At 46.5% G+C, this 17,779-nt stretch overlaps 1 protein-coding gene across 1 annotated transcript; it reads left to right on the forward strand.

Moving 5' to 3' along the window:
- The first annotated feature begins 5,828 nt into the window (after window positions 1–5,828).
- Window positions 5,829–11,859, forward strand: LOC123044107 (defective in cullin neddylation protein AAR3). Its single transcript, XM_044466749.1, has 9 exons — window positions 5,829–6,088; window positions 6,711–6,795; window positions 7,307–7,355; window positions 7,438–7,513; window positions 7,609–7,691; window positions 8,726–8,822; window positions 8,938–8,983; window positions 11,200–11,267; window positions 11,352–11,859. Exons 1-9 carry the CDS (start codon window positions 6,004–6,006, stop codon window positions 11,669–11,671), a joined length of 909 nt encoding a protein of 302 aa, XP_044322684.1. The 5' UTR covers window positions 5,829–6,003; the 3' UTR covers window positions 11,672–11,859.
- Window positions 11,860–17,779: the final 5,920 nt, after the last annotated feature.

Below are 17,779 nucleotides of genomic sequence, written 5' to 3' on the forward strand. Positions count from 1 at the left end.
GAGATCTGTGTTCGGCTCTATCGCCGCTGAGTGTGCGGCCTCCGTGGCGGGGGTCCATCCACCCATCCTTGGATGGCACAATCTGCTCCGGATTTAAAGCCTGGGCAGCTGCAGGTGTGATCTCCTGAACAGTGTCTGATGGAAGATCTAAGTCATGCTCATCGCGACTGTTGGGCGCACCTGTCATGGGCTCGAACCTGTCGAAGATCAAGTCTTCGCGGATGTCGATAGTGTAGTTCAGGTTTCCAAATCTGACATGATGGCTAGGGACGTAGCTATCGATCTGCTCCAGATGGCCAAGCGAGTTGGCCCACAGTACGAAGCCGCCGAATACGAAGATCTGTCCGGGGGGGGACCTCACCCTGGACCACATCGTTGTAGACGATTGAAGGAGCCATCAAGCCTTACCGTGACGACACAGTGGAACTCTCAATGAAAGCACTAATGTCGGTGTCAAAACCGGCGGATCTCGGGTAGGGGGTCCCGAACTGTGCGTCTAAGGCTAATGGTAACAGGAGGCGGGGGAAAAATTGTTTACCTAGGTTCGGGCCCTCTCTATGGAGGTAATACCCTACTTCCTGCTTGATTGATCTTGATGATATGAGTATTACAAGAGTTGATCTACCACGAGATCATAGAGGCTAAACCCTAGAAGCTAGCCTATGATTCTGATTGTTCTTGTCCTATGGACTAAACCCTCCGGTTTATATAAACACCGGAGGGGGCTAGGGTTACACAGAGTCGGTTATAGAGAAGGGAATCTACATATCCGAATCGCCAAGCTTGCCTTCCATGCAAAGGAGAGTCCCACCCGGACACGGGACGAAGTCTTCAATCTTGTATCTTCCTAGTCCAACAGTCCGGCATAAGTATATAGTCCGGCTGTCCGAGGACCCCCTAATCCAGGACTCCCTCAATTGGACTTTGTTTTTACCTCTTTGGCCATAAAGCACCGATGAGTGAAAGGCTTGTCCTCATTTGGAGAGTCGAAGAGGCCGGTGGTGGAGGAGGAGGTAGTGGCATGCATGGCGATGTCTGTCGTGCCCACATGGTCATCATCACCGTCATGTTCATCTCCAGACATGTATTCTTCATGGACTAGAACCTTGTCATATTTCCTCTTTGTGAACTTGGCAGACTTCTTCTTCTTGAGCACAAGCTTCTTGGACTTGTCTTCACGTCTCTCATATGGACAATCATGCACAAAGTGTCTTGGGCTATCACAATTGTAGCATTTTCTTTGTCCAAACGATCTTCCTTGAAGATTCTTCCCTTTGTTTGCCATGTTCGCGGAGTACTTTTTGACTAAGGGAGCCAAGTCTTCCACAAAGTCATTTCCTGGGCATGAAGTGTCAACATCTTCCTCATAAGTCTCTTCAACCACTTCTTCGTCCCTTGAGGGTTGACTAACAACTTTCTTGGCCTCAAAGTAAGATTTGAGCTCTTGGTTGCTTGAGCAATCACAAAGGTCTTCTTGGACTTGGTATCCGAAAGAACATGAGTTGAGAAAGTGGAGACAACTTGAGCCGCAATCAACTTGTGATAATCTGGGCATTGATGTATCATCAGCGTCATCATCATCATCATGGTGTGTTCACTGATAACCATAGCATCTATGAACTTGTCCTTAATGAAATCATCATTTGCCTAAGTGCACTCAAAGGTCCTTAAGTTGAGCACAAGAGACTTCAACCTTCGGTACACCTCTTTCGCACGCTCACCCTCATTCCTCCCAATAGATTGACTTCTTGCTTGAGCAAAGCGGATCGAGATCTTCAATTGCTTCATCACCTTCGAGGGCCTCCTCAAGGCAATCTCAAATTTCCTTGGCGGTCTTGAGAAGAGCAATGGAGTCACTATAGTCATCGGTCACCGCGGTGCACAACATGTTGTGGGCGGCTGCATTGATTTGATCATCAACCGCTTCTCTCAGGGTGAGATTCATCGGGTCTTTGGGATTGAATCCATTGACTAGAATCCACCAAAGTTGAGTAGACGCACTGCGAATGTGAGACTCCATATCTAGCTTCCACTTAGCAAACGCGTTAGCTTTCAAAGGGGGCGGAGGCCCAATAGGATTAATGTGAGGGTGTTGCAAAGGTTGGGGTGAGTAAAAGGTTTCCACGGTATTATACTTGGGAACGTGAGTGCGAGTCATAGATGCAAGGGGTTCTCTCGAATCATCCGCATCATGAATGGCATTTGGATCAAATGAGTTTGATGCAGATGTTGAGGGCCTTAAGCGAGCATCAATTTCCTCCTTGACCAAGGAACGAAATTCTTTCAACATGGCGGTTTTGAGGTCTGCAAACATTAAAAGAATGTCAGCCGCGGTTAAGGGGGCACCCAGGTTAATGGGGGCGACGGGAGCAACGATCGGAGCAACAAGCGCGTCGGCCGCGATGGGGGGTAGGTTTTCACCATCCTCCACAAGGGGTGCGACACCTCCCACATTCACTAGGTCGTCCATATCCTCTAAGGTTGCAAAACCTTATACTAGAGCACGAGGCTCTGATACCAATTAAAAGGATCGATACGGTCGACTAGAGGGGGTGAATAGGAGACTACATATTTTAATCTTTCTTGTCAATTTTAGGGTTTGGCGGATAAATAGCGTTCACTAGATATGTAACTAGGTGAACACAACCTATATGACAAGCAAGCTTAAAGCTAAATATGCTAGGCAACAAACTAATTAGCAAGCCCACAAGCATACAAAGCAAAGTAAAGCGCGGGAAAGGATTAACCACAAGTGAGGCGGGGACACATAAATTATCCCGAAGTTCGCTCTTCCTTGGGGAAGATCTACTCTCCATTTAGAGCGGTGCCGGAGCAAAAGCTTGTGAAACGCCACCAAAGGCTCACCGTAATCTCTATCAAGTAACCCCAACAGATGAGCCTCGAATCACTCAGGGTTGGTCTTGAAGGCGACCATCACACCTTTACAGACTTCTCCGGAGCACACCGCAAGTAAGGAAGCTTCCAGAGGAACCTCTAACTGCCTAGGAGCCCAGGCTCCAAAAGTAACAAGTCAATGGTGGATGAATATTGTGGGGAACACGATTTGGTTTGGTCAAAGTGTAGATCAGGTCTTGCTCTCCCAATCCCAAAGTTTCAACAAGTTTGGGTGGAGGGATTGAGAGTATTGAGCAAAATGAGGTGTAGCAATGGTGGAGCTCAACAAGACATTAGGGTTAGGGATGGAGGAGGAAGAAGGGGCTTTTATAGTGTTCTTGGTTGGGTGACCGTTTCTGCCCATTGGACCCCGTGCACACGGGCTAAGTCAGCCCCGTGCGCACGGGGTACCCAGGAAGATACGCAGCACCCCATGCGCACGCGCATGGGGTACCCAGAGAGTTACACAGTACCCCATGTGCACGGGGTTCAATACCCCATGCGCACAAGGTAACCAGAAAGTTCCTGACTACCCTGTGCGCACGGTGGTCAAAAGACCCCGTGCGCATGGGGTATCCAGAAAATTTCTATTGTAACTTCTTGGATACCATAACTAGCACACTATGGGATATATGGTGGTAGGAGTGGGAAGGCTGGTGTATATAGTTTTAACGAAGGCATTCCCAGATGACATAAGTCCACAATGACCCCTCTTAGTAGTGCGGTTTTTCCTATGATTCAAATCGAACCAAAAAGAAAACCTTCGAGTGGCTGGTAAACCATGCCTTTGATCTTTTTGAATTGGGGGGCGGAGGGTCGCACACCTCCATCCGGAATAACTTGGAACCAATATCCTGAGATAAGCTTTAACAACTGATATTAGTTCCACTAACCATATTGTCATCACACCAAAAAAAATTAAGTGACACTTGCACTTCCACGGGGCAAGCACGACGATGAGGGTACTGTCCAACTATACCTGCCATGGGATACCTGACCCGGGCCGAAAAAGCCCGACCCGAACCTGGCCCGGTCTTGCTCGTGGGCCGAGCCTGGGCCCGAGTTTTGAGCCTGAAGCACACGTCGGACCGGCCTGGGCTTAACATTTTCGCGTTTTAGGGAAGGTCCCGGCCCGGGCCCGACGGGCTTTATCATTGTCGGGCCGGGCTTGGGCCTAAAAAATAGGCCCGACAGCCGGGCTGGGTCGGGCTTAGGCCTAGGTTTTCTGCCTCGAGCTATGTTAGGCCCAACCCGACCCGACAGATGGCCAGGTATATGTCCAAGTAGTGGCCCTCCTGCACGATGGCACACCCTGCCAGGGGAGTGCCTGCACCGAGGGGCTCCACCACCAAGGTCGTAGGGTCTATGAGGTCGTCCTGCATAGGTGGCGCGACCAAAGATCAATTAATCAAAGGGCCCAAGGATATAAGTTCCAGACATATTCCCAAGGGATAAGTCGTCATGATATTCAGGAGGAATATGTCGACAAGGATTCCTAGTAAAGACCATAGTACCCCTCGTTGTATGTTGTGGCCCAGAGGGCAATCTTGTAATCTCCAACCCTACCCCCAATTTCCTATAAATAGAGGAGACCACCCTCCATTCAAAGTGTTCAAAATCTAAAATACATGAGAGCTTTGCTCTCTTCCTTGACATATATGTGTTGGCCCCCCTAAAGGGGAGGGGGGGTGCCCCGCGTCAGGCTGTCGATGTACACGAACGCGTGTCTCCACCTCATGTTTCCTGCGCACCCCCCGTAGGTCTATGTATCCTTACGAGGGTGCCTCAAGTTTATTGCCTAGCCTCGATGCTACGACACATTCATTAATTACTCACACATTATCTCAAAACAACTGCAAGGAATCCAGTTATCAAGTTCAGTGATCTACAAGGCCATGCAAGTTTTTATTTATACCACCAATGTATACCTATCAATCTTAGTACCAACATATAATCCATGCAAACAACCAATTGTTATTCAACTCTCTAGAAGGATATAAGTGAAGCAAGAGAGTCCTGGTTTGTTCTATAAAATCATGCTTTCCTGCTGTGTTCACCGGGCATAACCGTTTTCAACCTCCAGTGGGAGCCCTTTACCCCTTGTCTAGGCTCGGTAACTTAGCTCTTGGAAGCGATGGCTTTTGCGTCTCCGGTGAGGTCGCTACATGTAGTAGCTAGGGCTGCATTGCAATCTTTGTTTCACTTTTGGGGCCTTGTTACATAGAAGGAAGGACATGGTTGTAATGTTTATCCTTTTTTAAGTCCTTCTGTGTGGGTGTATCAATTTTAATGATTTAATGTTACATCTCGAACCTTCGGGTCCCTCCCGTTGTTAAAAAAGTGAACAACTTTTTTCATGCCACTATGCAAACAATCAAACATGTATTTTACCGGGAACCTCAGGAAAACTAGAAGATAAAGGGGTAAAATATTCCCAATTGATAGAGACCGCGTGTGCGCTTTTACTTTTGATGGCGCTCGCGACGACAAGAGACACATGTGCACCTTTTCACCAAGTAACGTACTCTATAAAAGCAATAAACACCTACGCACACGTAAAATACAAGACGTCAGCGCCATGCAAAACCTACTCTAAAATTTCAAAGTTGTATTACTTTCAAACCAAGCGCCCAAATCAAAATCCGTTGGATCCAAGATCGACGTGGTTATGCCATAGATAGCACAAAAGCAGTACACTGTTGCGTTTCTTCATGTTGCAGTGTCCAACATTCTTCATAGGTTCATACTTTAGGCCCCTTCCTTGTTGAATTGATGCCCTTTTCTTTCTTATTGTACATGGATACATGGAGTCCCTCCTTTTCACTCAGCTTGGAGACTGACAGGTGGGCCTCGGGTCACATAGATCTGGATCTCCCATCCATGGACGGCTCAGATGAATCCACCGGCTACATTATTATTACGATGATATGCCATTTCCGCACCCAAGCCGAATCTTACGCCTCTGACGTCTCTTCCTCCTCCCCCCTCCGCTCCCCCCTTGCCTTTTGCAGCTCTGCTTGCTCGCGTCCTGCTGCAATTGAGATCGACTCGTCGGTGGTCGACCCCTCGGCGGCGAGCACCGGGGTTAGGGTTTAGGGGCCTGGATCCATGGCTCGGCCCATGGGATCCAGCGGCTTCGAGGCTGCCCTAGCCGTGTGCCCCGCCGCCGCCCAGGCCTACTCCAAGTACTGCGGTGAGCTCCCCCGCTTTCGAATTCGCTTCGTCGTTCCGTTGGTGGGTTCGTCTCGGGTCGGAGCTTCGGAGGTTTCAGGGTTAGATTCGCTCGTATCCGTGCCGACTTGGTGGTTTAGGCTTGAGAGATCAAATATTGCGAATTTTAGGAGTCTTTTGGCGACGGACTCATCTTTTCTGCATTTGCGTGATCTTTAAGAAATTCTGATGATTGCGAGGAGAAAAGAAGTAGCCTTTGGGTTTATCCTTTTGTCAATTATCTAGTTTCTTGTGAGCGTCTTTAGAGGTTGCTGGCTTCTAGCTTCTAGGGTTGCAAAAGATCACAAGAAGTTTTAGTTAAACGTATATAAATTCGCAAAAAAGAGAGCTAAACGTGTATAAGGCAAATGCTCGAGGCTGAAATCACAATTCTACTATTTTTTTAGATAAATCCTGGAACAATTCAGTTAGGTTGTATTTCCTTAATAACCGAATGCACATCATTTGGCAGAATCAAGATAGTAAATATATGCTCAGCATATCCTACATGATATTGTAATTCTTTGTATGCTATATGGTTACTTGCATATGTTTCTTTATATGCTGTCTCAAGTCCATTTGTTGTTCTGTTCGTTGCTTGCTAGGTATTGTATCTGGATGCACAAATGCGAACCCAAGGGAAGGGTTGGCGGATCTTTCACGAACTATAGATAATATGGAAGGAATGAGGTAAATGCTGTTTTGGTTATCCTATTGGAGTATTTGATGTTTGTTTACTACGAAAGTGACATGTGTTAAAACAAATTAATCACAATGTAGTTCATACTTGTATTATGCTACTCACTGAAAAAGACTTTCTCAAAAGCTTCTTGCCTAATTACATAAAGAGTTGAAACATTGTCGAGGATGACCCGACTAAGATTGGGTAATATATGTTGCATACTTATACGTCGTCCTTCTGTACCTGACTGTTGTTACTGTAAATTTAGAGCTCGAGCTTATGTTCATGTGTTAACATGTATAACACGTGATTGTTTGACCGCTTCTATTGTAAATATTAGAAATAGCAATGCCATGCTTTCCATTACACACATCCATAACCTACCCATGGCAAATACACTCACATATTTCCATGCATAAGAAAATTCCGTTTTCTTTATTTTAATTTTTATGTGTCATATTCTGTTTTCTTATATTCTTTCTACCCTTTGGCTGACTACATACTCTATTACTTATGTAGGGATGGAATATTTGGTGATATTCACAAGCTCATGTCAGTTCTTGATTTCGTAAGAGGCACTTCCCAAGCAGATTATGCATTTTTCAAATGCTTCTCAATACATTATGCTAATCTATGACCCCTTCTTTTAGGATGATGTGAGCCAATTCAATTCCTTCTATGATTTTGTCTTCTTCATTTCTCGTGAAAATGGCCAAAAGAATATTAGTAAGCCCTGTTTCCTTGATCACATCCATGCATGCTGCTGTGTCATTTTTTTACATCCCAATAAGACTAACTGGGTGTCGCTTTTCATGATTTAGCTGTTCAGAAGGCTCTTGCAGCATGGAGGATAGTTCTTGTTGGAAGATTCCGATTGCTTGACCGGTGGTGTAACTTTGTTGAGGTATGCAAATTACTGGTTAACAATTTATATGCAAATGTCTATAATTTCATCTCAGACAAATTTCATTACTGCATTCTTTTATGATGGCTGCTTCTGCAGTATTGCTAGTGCTTTCGTTCTTTATCTAGTTTTAGTGAGAGCAGTAAATGTGGGCTGAATTATACGTTGTATACTTTTATTATTACCCAGAAAAATATAAATTTTCAAGCTATCTTCTCATTAGATCGACAAACAACTTTTTAAGAAGAATATGTGATCATGAATGGATGTCCACTTGACATTAGTCCAATCAACTTCATTGAGTTCCATTGCAGTAAGGGTGCAGACAGATATGGGCAACCCGCTAAACCGCTAGGCCGTGCCGCAACAATGCCTGCAATTGTCTGGCAACTTACTGCATACCCCGCAAGAAAACGCTGTCCCTTTAATCCCGTTGGTATTGTCGAACGATGCTAGCTTAGTTATACTGAGATTTTCCGTGTGCACCAATCTAGCAGGCTTATGCGGGGGTTGCCGCATCCGTCGCAGTGGCCCAGATCAATCCTAGCAATCTGTAGTGGACAAACACATTGTCCACTCTAATCATTGGTGGACACTTCTGGTCTAGGGCAGGTAGCTGCAACTCCCGCTGCTTGCACCCTTACATTGCAGTGTTGTTGAGTCTAGAGTTGATGGTTTGGTACATGATGGTAAATAGATCTATCAACATCTCATTGAACATGTGAAGTGTTTTCTAGTAATGCCCAATACTTTCTTCTTAGAAAATCTCAACTTGTATTTCATATCCTGAAGAGAATGGCAGAATTATTTTGGCATAATCTGCTATCTCCCTGGTTCCATGACGTGTCAATATGAACTTTATGACATGTTCTAGTTTTGGGGCTCTCGTTTTACTTTTGAGACTAGAATGTTTGCTTTCGCTATAACTCAATAAATTTATCTATTATAAAATCCTTATAACTCCATAAAAGGGGCACTCCAGATACTAGCATTATCATGTAATATTAGCTTATCTGTATCTTTGCCTTCCTCAGAAGTACCAACGTCACAACATTTCTGAGGACGCCTGGCAGCAGCTACTAGCTTTCAGCAGGTGTGTAAATGAGGACCTGGAAGGTTATGATCCAAAAGGTACAATTACATTTTTTTTTATATATGGCTCCTTCTGGATTTTCGATCCTGTCCGCAACTTCCTTCATGGATTTACCTTGATACTGATTGCTGTTTGTTTGTGTATATTTCTCAGGTGCTTGGCCTGTCATAATTGATGATTTTGTGGAGCACATGCACAGGTTTGTCTTTGTTGCCTATATACGCTTTTGGAACGCTTGCAGTTTAGTTGATTGGCTTTATTCCATGGCTGAACCTAAACCAGGGCCATTCAGTTTCCTGCTGTGGACTTGTCAAATTCTTTCCTAATAAAGTTCGTAGTTGGCGAGTTCACTCCTCTCTGTTCATACGTTACTCACATGTGGGACCAACAACCTTGCAAAGGGCACAAATAAACAAATAGACTCATGCTCACATGTGGGGCTAACACGGTTGCAAATGGCACCAATATACAAATGCACTCTTTACATGTGGGACCGGCACTCTTGCAAAAGCACAAATAACTAAATGCGCTCTTACTCTCGTGTGAGACCAACACTCTTGCAGAAGGCACGAGTAAACAAATGTGGGATGAGACCCCAACTCAAAATATTGTTCTAGCCTTCTAGGATTTAGCGTCTTCATTCAATCACTCCCCCCCAACCCACCCAAGGCCTGTATATAGCATACATGAATGAACAGTTTTGCTTACTCTAACACAGCGAAAGACATTGTCCTCGACTGTTTTTCTTTCCAGGTCCGTCCTCGTGTCGTATTTCCTCTTTAGGCCTCGTTTGACAGGGGAGGTTTTGCAGCCCCAAGGTGGATGGGGATTTGAGAGGATTTGGTTAATCCCTCTCCTCCACCCAATCCCCTCAATTCCTCACTAATCCCTCCCCCCTCATAAATCCCTCTATTTGGTTAAACCTCCTACAACAGCAGCAGCATAGCGACCGTCCAACTCTCCTCAGTTCCACGAGTGGCTACGGGAGTTTTCTGTACCACGTGGATTGGGAGGGATTCGTGGGGATCAGAGGGGATTGGCCTGCCCAATTCCTGTGTGCCAGATGGGCTGAGAGGGATTTTTAATGCCCCCCCCCCCCCCTTTCCTGTGGCCATTTCAGTTGCTCCAGTGCATCGAGCCTCCATGTTTCCTCGACTTTTCGCTCTCTTCTCTTGTCGGAACTGCGCAGCGGGCACAGGACACAAACATTCTTCCTATAATCTCCCATGCTGGTGACCCAACTCCTCGCTATTTCTGGTGGTTTCATATCAATGTAGACGGCACTGTGATAGTTTGTCCAAATGCACAAGTACCTTAGCAGATTCTGGCTTCCTCTGATTGTTCTGTTGCTGCTTATATGGTTCGCTAATACTTCCTCCGTTCCTAAATATTTGTCTTTCTAGAGATCTCAACAAGTGACTACATACGGAGCAAAATGAGTGAATCTACACTCTAAAATATGTCTATATACATCCGTATGTGATAGTCCATTTGAAATCTCTAAAAAGACAAATATTTAGGAACGGAGGGAGTATTTAAGACCATGGTCACTAATTACCTTTGGCAGAAGAATGCACAAATAATTCCCTTCCTGAAATGTTTCTTAAAAACTTGTATATATTTTCATTTCACGAGTCTTGTAATTGTTTTGCTTGGTGGAGGGTTTATAGGAGTAGACCAAGGATACTTTAAGATTCGGTACAAGCTGTAATGGGAGTTTGTGTCAACACTTTCAAGAAACTTCTTGGGATTCAGGACCGAGTACTGCTTTGCCTAGGGTCACCAGTAGCTCTGCACTATACTATTAACAATAAAATACGTTTCCTCGGTGCCACAGTGTGGTCAAAAGGACTTGTATTGTGACATAGCGGGAGTAGTTTTTTTGTCTGATCGGTTTATAATTTACAATGTTCTCAGAAGCCATAATGTCTGACTTGTACCGATATGAAAAGACCCAAAGGGGCAGATCCAACTGATCTCGACCATCATACAATGTCAGTCCAATGACCTAGATTGCTCCAAGGGTGAGAGCTCAACATGTTTAGCATGTAATTAGTATCATACCAAATATTAACGCCATGCTAATCACGTACTTAACATGCACTTAGTATCCTACCTAATATCAGCGTATAATTAACATCCTACCTAATATCAACGTGCATTGTATGTACATATTTACTTGTACCTAAGAGGTTGAAAGCTGGTTAAGAAAGAGAATAGCCTGTCCAGCATGTGCATGTGGAATACCAGTTCCAAACAAGCAAGTATATATGCATGCTGATGAGTATATCCTGCATGATAATAGGCTCGCCGAAGTCTTTTGCTTCTATGCTTAGCTCTTACTTCTTTCTGAATACTACGTTATTTCTAAGATTCTGCTTGTATGTTTCTCATGAGTTTCCTTGTGAATTATAGAATTTACCGCCCTAGTGACTGCTCCAGTGCAATGGAATCACAATGCAGCATTTCCAATACATTTAGAGGTACTCTTCCGGGGAATTACTGTTTGTATTTGGTATTAAGTCAGCTATGTTTATTAGTTGATTATGTCTAATGTTGTGTGACAGGTCTAAATCTATTACCTGGATCAAAGAGGAAATGCCCTACTCAGTTTAACTCCAGTGAAGAGAGCGTAGAGCTCTCAGAAGCTCTTAGACACTCTGTCCAACTTACCCCGTCGAAGCGACTTAAGGAAAGTTCCGCGCCTACTAGATATGGGGTTTGGGAGCGAGACGCAGGTACCCCTTTCTTCAACAGCACACCAGATTGTCGCGAGGACATGAATTTACACAACTCAAGAGGCTGCCTTCAGAACTCACCTCGTGTTATTGAGGATGGGTTTTCAAAAGGGTTCGAAGGTTGCATTTCAATGAAATGCTCATTTTAGTGCAATGAGGAATGCATGGCATCATCATTTATGACTGCCCGTTACTCCATATATTTCTGTTTTGCGTCAACACCATTTTGTATTTGTACTTAAAAGTCAGTTTCCCAGTGGTGATATTATCTTGTACACAAACAGTGATGTTATACATGTCTGTTATCGCAGAGAAAATGGCTTGTGTTTGTTCTTTACCAAGTGTTCTGTTACCAAGTTCCCACAATTGTTCTCCTGCTATTTTCTGGGGAAAGTAAAATGACCGAATAGGGCAATTCTTACCTCCAAGTTATTAGCATACTATAAAAACAAGAGTGCAGTAGCGTCTGTATATGTGCGAACTACATCTCTCTTTTTACTTGCCTCATCACATGTTTTCTCCTAAAAATAACCATGGACGTTCCCCATGCTACAGCGATATCAAGGCATTTGTGTCTTCATTTCACACATCTTTTCTCCCGTCCCCTGGAGCCCGTTGTGGTAAAATTTGGTAGAAGAAAGAATTTGACCCAACAAGTACTGGACGTGGAGTCGTGGATACAGAGCGTTAATTGTCCAGAGCGCACCTTTCATATTAGAAAAATGATGTGACATGTTGTCTTAGCCTATCAAAAAAGAAAAGTATGCGGGGGGAATCCTGACTACAGGTCCGCCCCGTGAGTGTCGGTTAGGTTTTCGTCTGGCGTCTCCCTAGGCGATCTAGGGTTTCTCGTCCGTCGGCCCCTCCGGTGTGATCCGCCGCCGCCGTCTCCCTCGTCTGATCGTGCCGCCCGCTGCTCTCTCACGCAGGGGCGGTCTAGCAATCCCCTGCGTCCCGATCTCCTGAACCCACCCACACCAAAAGCCTTCCGCATGTACTAGGGCACATGATCGTAAAACACCATCTCACCCTAGTTGGATCTGTTCTTTAGTCTCGGTGCAGCAATGGAGAAGGTGGAAGGATTGCTGAAGGATCTGAGGCTGTCGGAGAAGGAGAAGAAGGGCATTAAGATCAGATGGGCTGGATCTGGGAAAGCAGGAGTTGTGGAACCGCAAGCGTTGGCAAAACTTTTCTCAGAGAAACCAGTCTTCGTCGAGGCCATGGCGGAGACGCTGGGCAGGATCTGGTGTCCAATCAGAGGTATTGACTGCAAGGAGGTGGGTGAGAACACTTTCCTGATTACGTTTGGGCAAGACTCGGGGAAGAGAATGGCCCTGGAAGGAGGTCCGTGGGAGTTTGGGAATGACCTCCTAGTTCTAGAGGATTATGTGGCAAGGAAACGGATCGAGGATTACAGTTTCAACAGCACCCCTATCTGGGTCCATATCACGCGTCTACCACTCGGGATGATGAATAGGGAAGCTGGAGAGGCCATTGGTGCGGAAATAGGAGAGGTAATGGAGGTGGATGCAAGTGCTGATGGACGGGCTGCTGGAAGATTTCTCCGGGTGAAAGTGAGAATGGGGATTAAAACACCCCTTATGAGGGGTTTCACGCTTGAAGATGATCAGCAAGAGGATGATGATAGCATGAAGGTGATTACTGGCAGCACAGAGGAAGAGGGGGAGAGGAACTGGTGTCCATTCGCGTATGAGTACCTCCCAGACTTTTGCTATGTATGCGGGGTCATTGGGCATGTCGATAAAATGTGTAAGCTTAAGCTCAGGAAAGGGGAGAAGCAGTAGTTTGGCCCTTGGCTATGGGCATTTATGGAGAAACTGAGAGGGGGCCATAACGGGGGGAGATGGACCAATAACAGATCCAACTCGGGAGGCAGGGTTTCTAACAGCAGAAGCATGGGGTCGTGGAGAGGTAGAACCTCGTCAGGGAGCGACAGCCCGAACTGGCGCAAGAATAATACGAGTGGAGCTGATTAGATAATGGTTAATGATAAAGAGCAGGAGGTTACTAGCCCGTTGAAACAAAGCAAACAACAACCCAAGACAGGCCATCCCAAGAAGTTAACATATGCATCAGAGATCGGAGGAAGCGGCCAGTCCAGTTAGACCACGGATCCCGAGGCAGATGTTGGCAAAGGGCAATCAAACCAGCAAAGCACGCACGTACATGCAATGCAGATTGAGCCACGCTAGCCAGATGGTGACAAAAATAGTGGGGTGGTGGAAGCGAGAGACATAAAGCAGGCCCCGGTAGCAATAAAGTGTGGGGATAAAACTGAGGCCATGCAACACAGTGCCATGCACATCCACGTGAACAGTGCCCCGGGAACACTTGCAGAACAGAAGAAGGAGGAGCATAATCATGCAGAGAAAGGAGATGGGAGGTCAAAGAGTAAACCGGGGACTTTTAAACGCCCGCAGGGTCGGAATCGCAAGGAGGAGGGGCAGAAGGAAGGAACCACACTAGCTGATGGAAGTGTTGTGAATGGGAAAAGGGAGCTGAGTACAGTGGCTAGGGAGGATGAGGGCGAGAAGAGACGGAGAGTGGATACAACCAACCCCAAAGAGGTGGGAGATATAACCTTGAAGGCAGGGCTGCCGGGTCAGCCTTGCAATCCACAATGAAAGTGACTGCTTGGAACTGTCGGGGACTCGGGGGTAGGCCGATAGTTCTTGGTCTTCTGGAGATGCAGAAGAAGGAGGACCCTGATACTCCTTTTCTTTCAGAAACTAGGATGAATAAAAATAAAGTGGAGAAGCTAAGGTATACCCTCAATATGCCCAATTTAGTGTTCAAGGCCTGTGAAGGAAAAAGTGGCGGCTTGGCACTGTTGTGGAAGAGGGAGGTAAACCTGTCTTTGAGGTGGATGGGACGGATGCACATCGATGCCACGGTCACTGAGGCAGATGGGTTCAAATGGAGGTTCGCGGGCATCTATGGTCAGCCCAAAACCGAATTGAAGGAAGAGACATGGAAGCTGTTGCGCACTCTTCATCTCCAAGAGAAGTTGCCCTGGGTCTGCATGGGGGATTTCAATGAAATCTTGTACAACTTTGAGAAGCAAGGAGTGCCCAAAACCCAGGCATACATGGACCATTTTCGTTCCGCGTTAAATTTTTGTAATTTGAATGACCTCGGGTTCGAGGGTGACATTTTCACTTGGTGCAATAATAATTATCATGTTGATGGATATGTCCGTGAGCATCTTGATCGTGCAGTGGCTAACGCAGAGTGGTGTATGCGGTTCCCGGGTTACAAGGTGGTTAATGGCTGCCCTGAGCATTCTGATCATAGGCCTGTGATCCTGCAGGTCGATGGTGCACACAAGAGACCCCAGCCGCAGCCAAACAACCTGAATAAACGTTTCGAAGCCCGCTGGCTGTTGGAGGAGGATTGTGAAAGAGTGGTGGTGGATGCTTGGCAGAGGGCGAAGGAGAATGGTGATTATATGGTGGCCCAACTTATTAAGGCTGTGTCAAAAGATCTGGATACCTGGAGCAGGGAGGTGCTTGGAGACCTACAACAACGCATAAAAAAGCTAAGAGCCGAATTGGAGAATTACAGGCGGGGGGATCTGAATGAGGCGAACATCAGAAAGGAGCAGGTCGCCCATTACAAGCTAGACCGCCTGGAAGAACAACTTGATATGTTCTGGCGACAACGAGCTCACGCCAACTGGCTCACCAAAGGGGACAAGAACACTGAGTTTTTCCATCAGTATGCGTCCACTAAAAGCGACACAGCAGAATTGACAAGTTAAGAGGAGATGATGGGGTTGTGGTGCAAGGAGACGACAACCTTAAGGCTTTGGTTCCTGCTCATTTCACGCACTTATTCACAGCCAGGGCTGGGCCCAACCATGATAGAGTACTACAAGATGTGCAGCTGGGTTACGGCACAAATGAATGACATGCTAAGTAAAGAGTACACTCCTGAAGAAATTAAGAAGGCACTAGATGAAATGGGGGATCTCAAGGCCCCCGGGGCAGATGGCATGCCAGCTATCTTCTACAAGCGATTTCGGAGTACGATGGGTGATGCGGTCACATAAGAAGTGTTACATGTGTTGCGAGGTGGCTGTATACCGGAGGGATGGAACGAAACAATTGTTGTGCTTATCGCAAAGGTTCAGAACCCTAATCAAGTCAAAGATCTCCGCCCTATTAGCCTCTGCAACGTGGTGTATAGACTTGTGTAGAAGGTTATTGCCAATCACCTCAAGATGATCTTGGATGAGCTTATCTCTGGAAATCAAAGTGCCTTTGTGCCGGGATGGTTGATCTCCGATAATACTATCCTTGCATACGAGATGACTCACTTCATGAGAAGGAAAAGGAAAGGCAAGGATGTGCACATGGCGCTAAAGTTGGACATGAGCAAGGCTTACGACCGTGTTGAGTGGTCCTTCCTGGAGGGCATGATGAGGAAGATGGGGTTTGGGGAATCGTTTGTGCAGCTGATCATGAAGTGTGTCAGTTCGGTGTCATACAGATTCAAAGTGAACAACACCCTTTCAGATGTTGTGGTTCCGGACAGGGGTTTAAGGCAGGGGATTCCATTTCCCCCTACCCGTTCCTTCTTTGTGATGAGGGTCTATCGACGATGCTGAACAAAGCTGATGAGGAGAATCAGATTAGGGGTATCAAACTCGCTCCAACAGCACCTAGAGTTAACCATCTTCTCTTTGCTGACGACTCGTTGTTGGTCCTGGAAGCTACTACGCAAGGGGTGGAAAAGATTAACTCTATATTGCAAGCTTATGAGGAGGGCTCTGGCCAGATGATCAACCATGAGAAGTCATCCGTGGTGTTTAGTTCCAATGCCAAACAGCCCCACAAAAATTTGCTTTTGCAAGAGCTACAGCTGGGCAACGAATCCACATAGGGAAAGTACTTGGGCCTCCCCACATATATTGGAAAGTCAAAGAAGAAATGCTTTGAATATATCAAGGAGAAGATCATCGGCCGTCTCCAGGGGGGCTGGGATAGGTGTCTCTCTATGGCCGGCAAAGAAATATACGTGCAGGCCATTGCCCAAGCGATCCCAACATATGCCATGGCCTGCTTTGATCTGACAAAGTCCTTGTGTGATGAGATAAGCCAGCTTATCTGTCAGTACTGGTGGAACAACCATGGCAAAGAGAATAAGATGCACTGGGTGGGCTGGGAGAAAATGAAACTATCAAAGGAGGAGGGAGGGCTGGGTTTTCGGGACCTTTACTCGTTCAACCTAGCGATGCTAGCGAAGCAAGGCTGGCGTCTGATCCAGTCTCCCAAATCCCTCTGTGCCCAGGTTCTCCGAGCTAAGTATTTCCCTAATGGCAATGTGCTCTCTGCTGAACCAGTCCCCAATATGAGCTATGTGTGGAGGAGTATTCTGCAAGGGATTGCACTCCTCAAAGAAGGAGTGATCTGGAGGATCGGAGATGGCACCGACATTCGAATCTGGGACGACCCATGGATCCCTAGGGGGATACTCGACGACCTTCGGCCCCTAGAGGCCAGAGCCTGCTCACTAGGGTCTGCGAGCTCATCGACCCGGACACAGGTACCTGGGATCGGGGCTTAGTTGAGGGATGTTTTCATGCTGAACATGTGCCGTCCATTCTGAGCATTCCGAACTGTGAGCAGTCCAATGATTTATTGGCTTGGCACTATGATAGTAAGGGGATTTTCTCGGTCAAGTCGGCATACAAGGTGCATGTGGCTGTGCTAAAACGGGAGAGCATTAGACAAAAGGGACAGACTTCCTCCGGAGAGGTGGTTCACTCTGACACATTCAAGCTCATATGGGAGCAGAAGTGCCCTCCGAGAGTTCATCACTTCCTTTGGCGACTGGCGTACAACAACCACCCCATGTACATGAACATCGCCAGAAGAGGAGTTGATCTAGACATGCGGTGTGCAGTGTGCGGCTGTCTATTCGAGGATCGAGGGCACTTGTTCCTGAACTGCAAATGGGTTAAACAACGATGGCGCATCCTGCAGTTGGAGGAGGTCCGACTATGACTCACTCAGCTCCGGACAGCAAGGGAAGTGGTACATGCCATTCTGCATCTTCCTAAAGATCAACGGTTGCTGGTGATTGCACTATTGTGGTCCTGGTGGTCGGAAAGGAATCGGGGAAATCATGGGGAGCGGCGCTTGACCACGGACGAATTCCAGTTCCATGTCCGCTTCCATGTGACTGAATGGAATCGCTACCTTAACCTGGTTCAGCCCAGCCAAGCGGCGTCC

This window comes from Triticum aestivum, chromosome 2B, assembly GCF_018294505.1.
Source record: "Triticum aestivum cultivar Chinese Spring chromosome 2B, IWGSC CS RefSeq v2.1, whole genome shotgun sequence".
Taxonomy (NCBI): Eukaryota; Viridiplantae; Streptophyta; class Magnoliopsida; order Poales; family Poaceae; genus Triticum; species Triticum aestivum.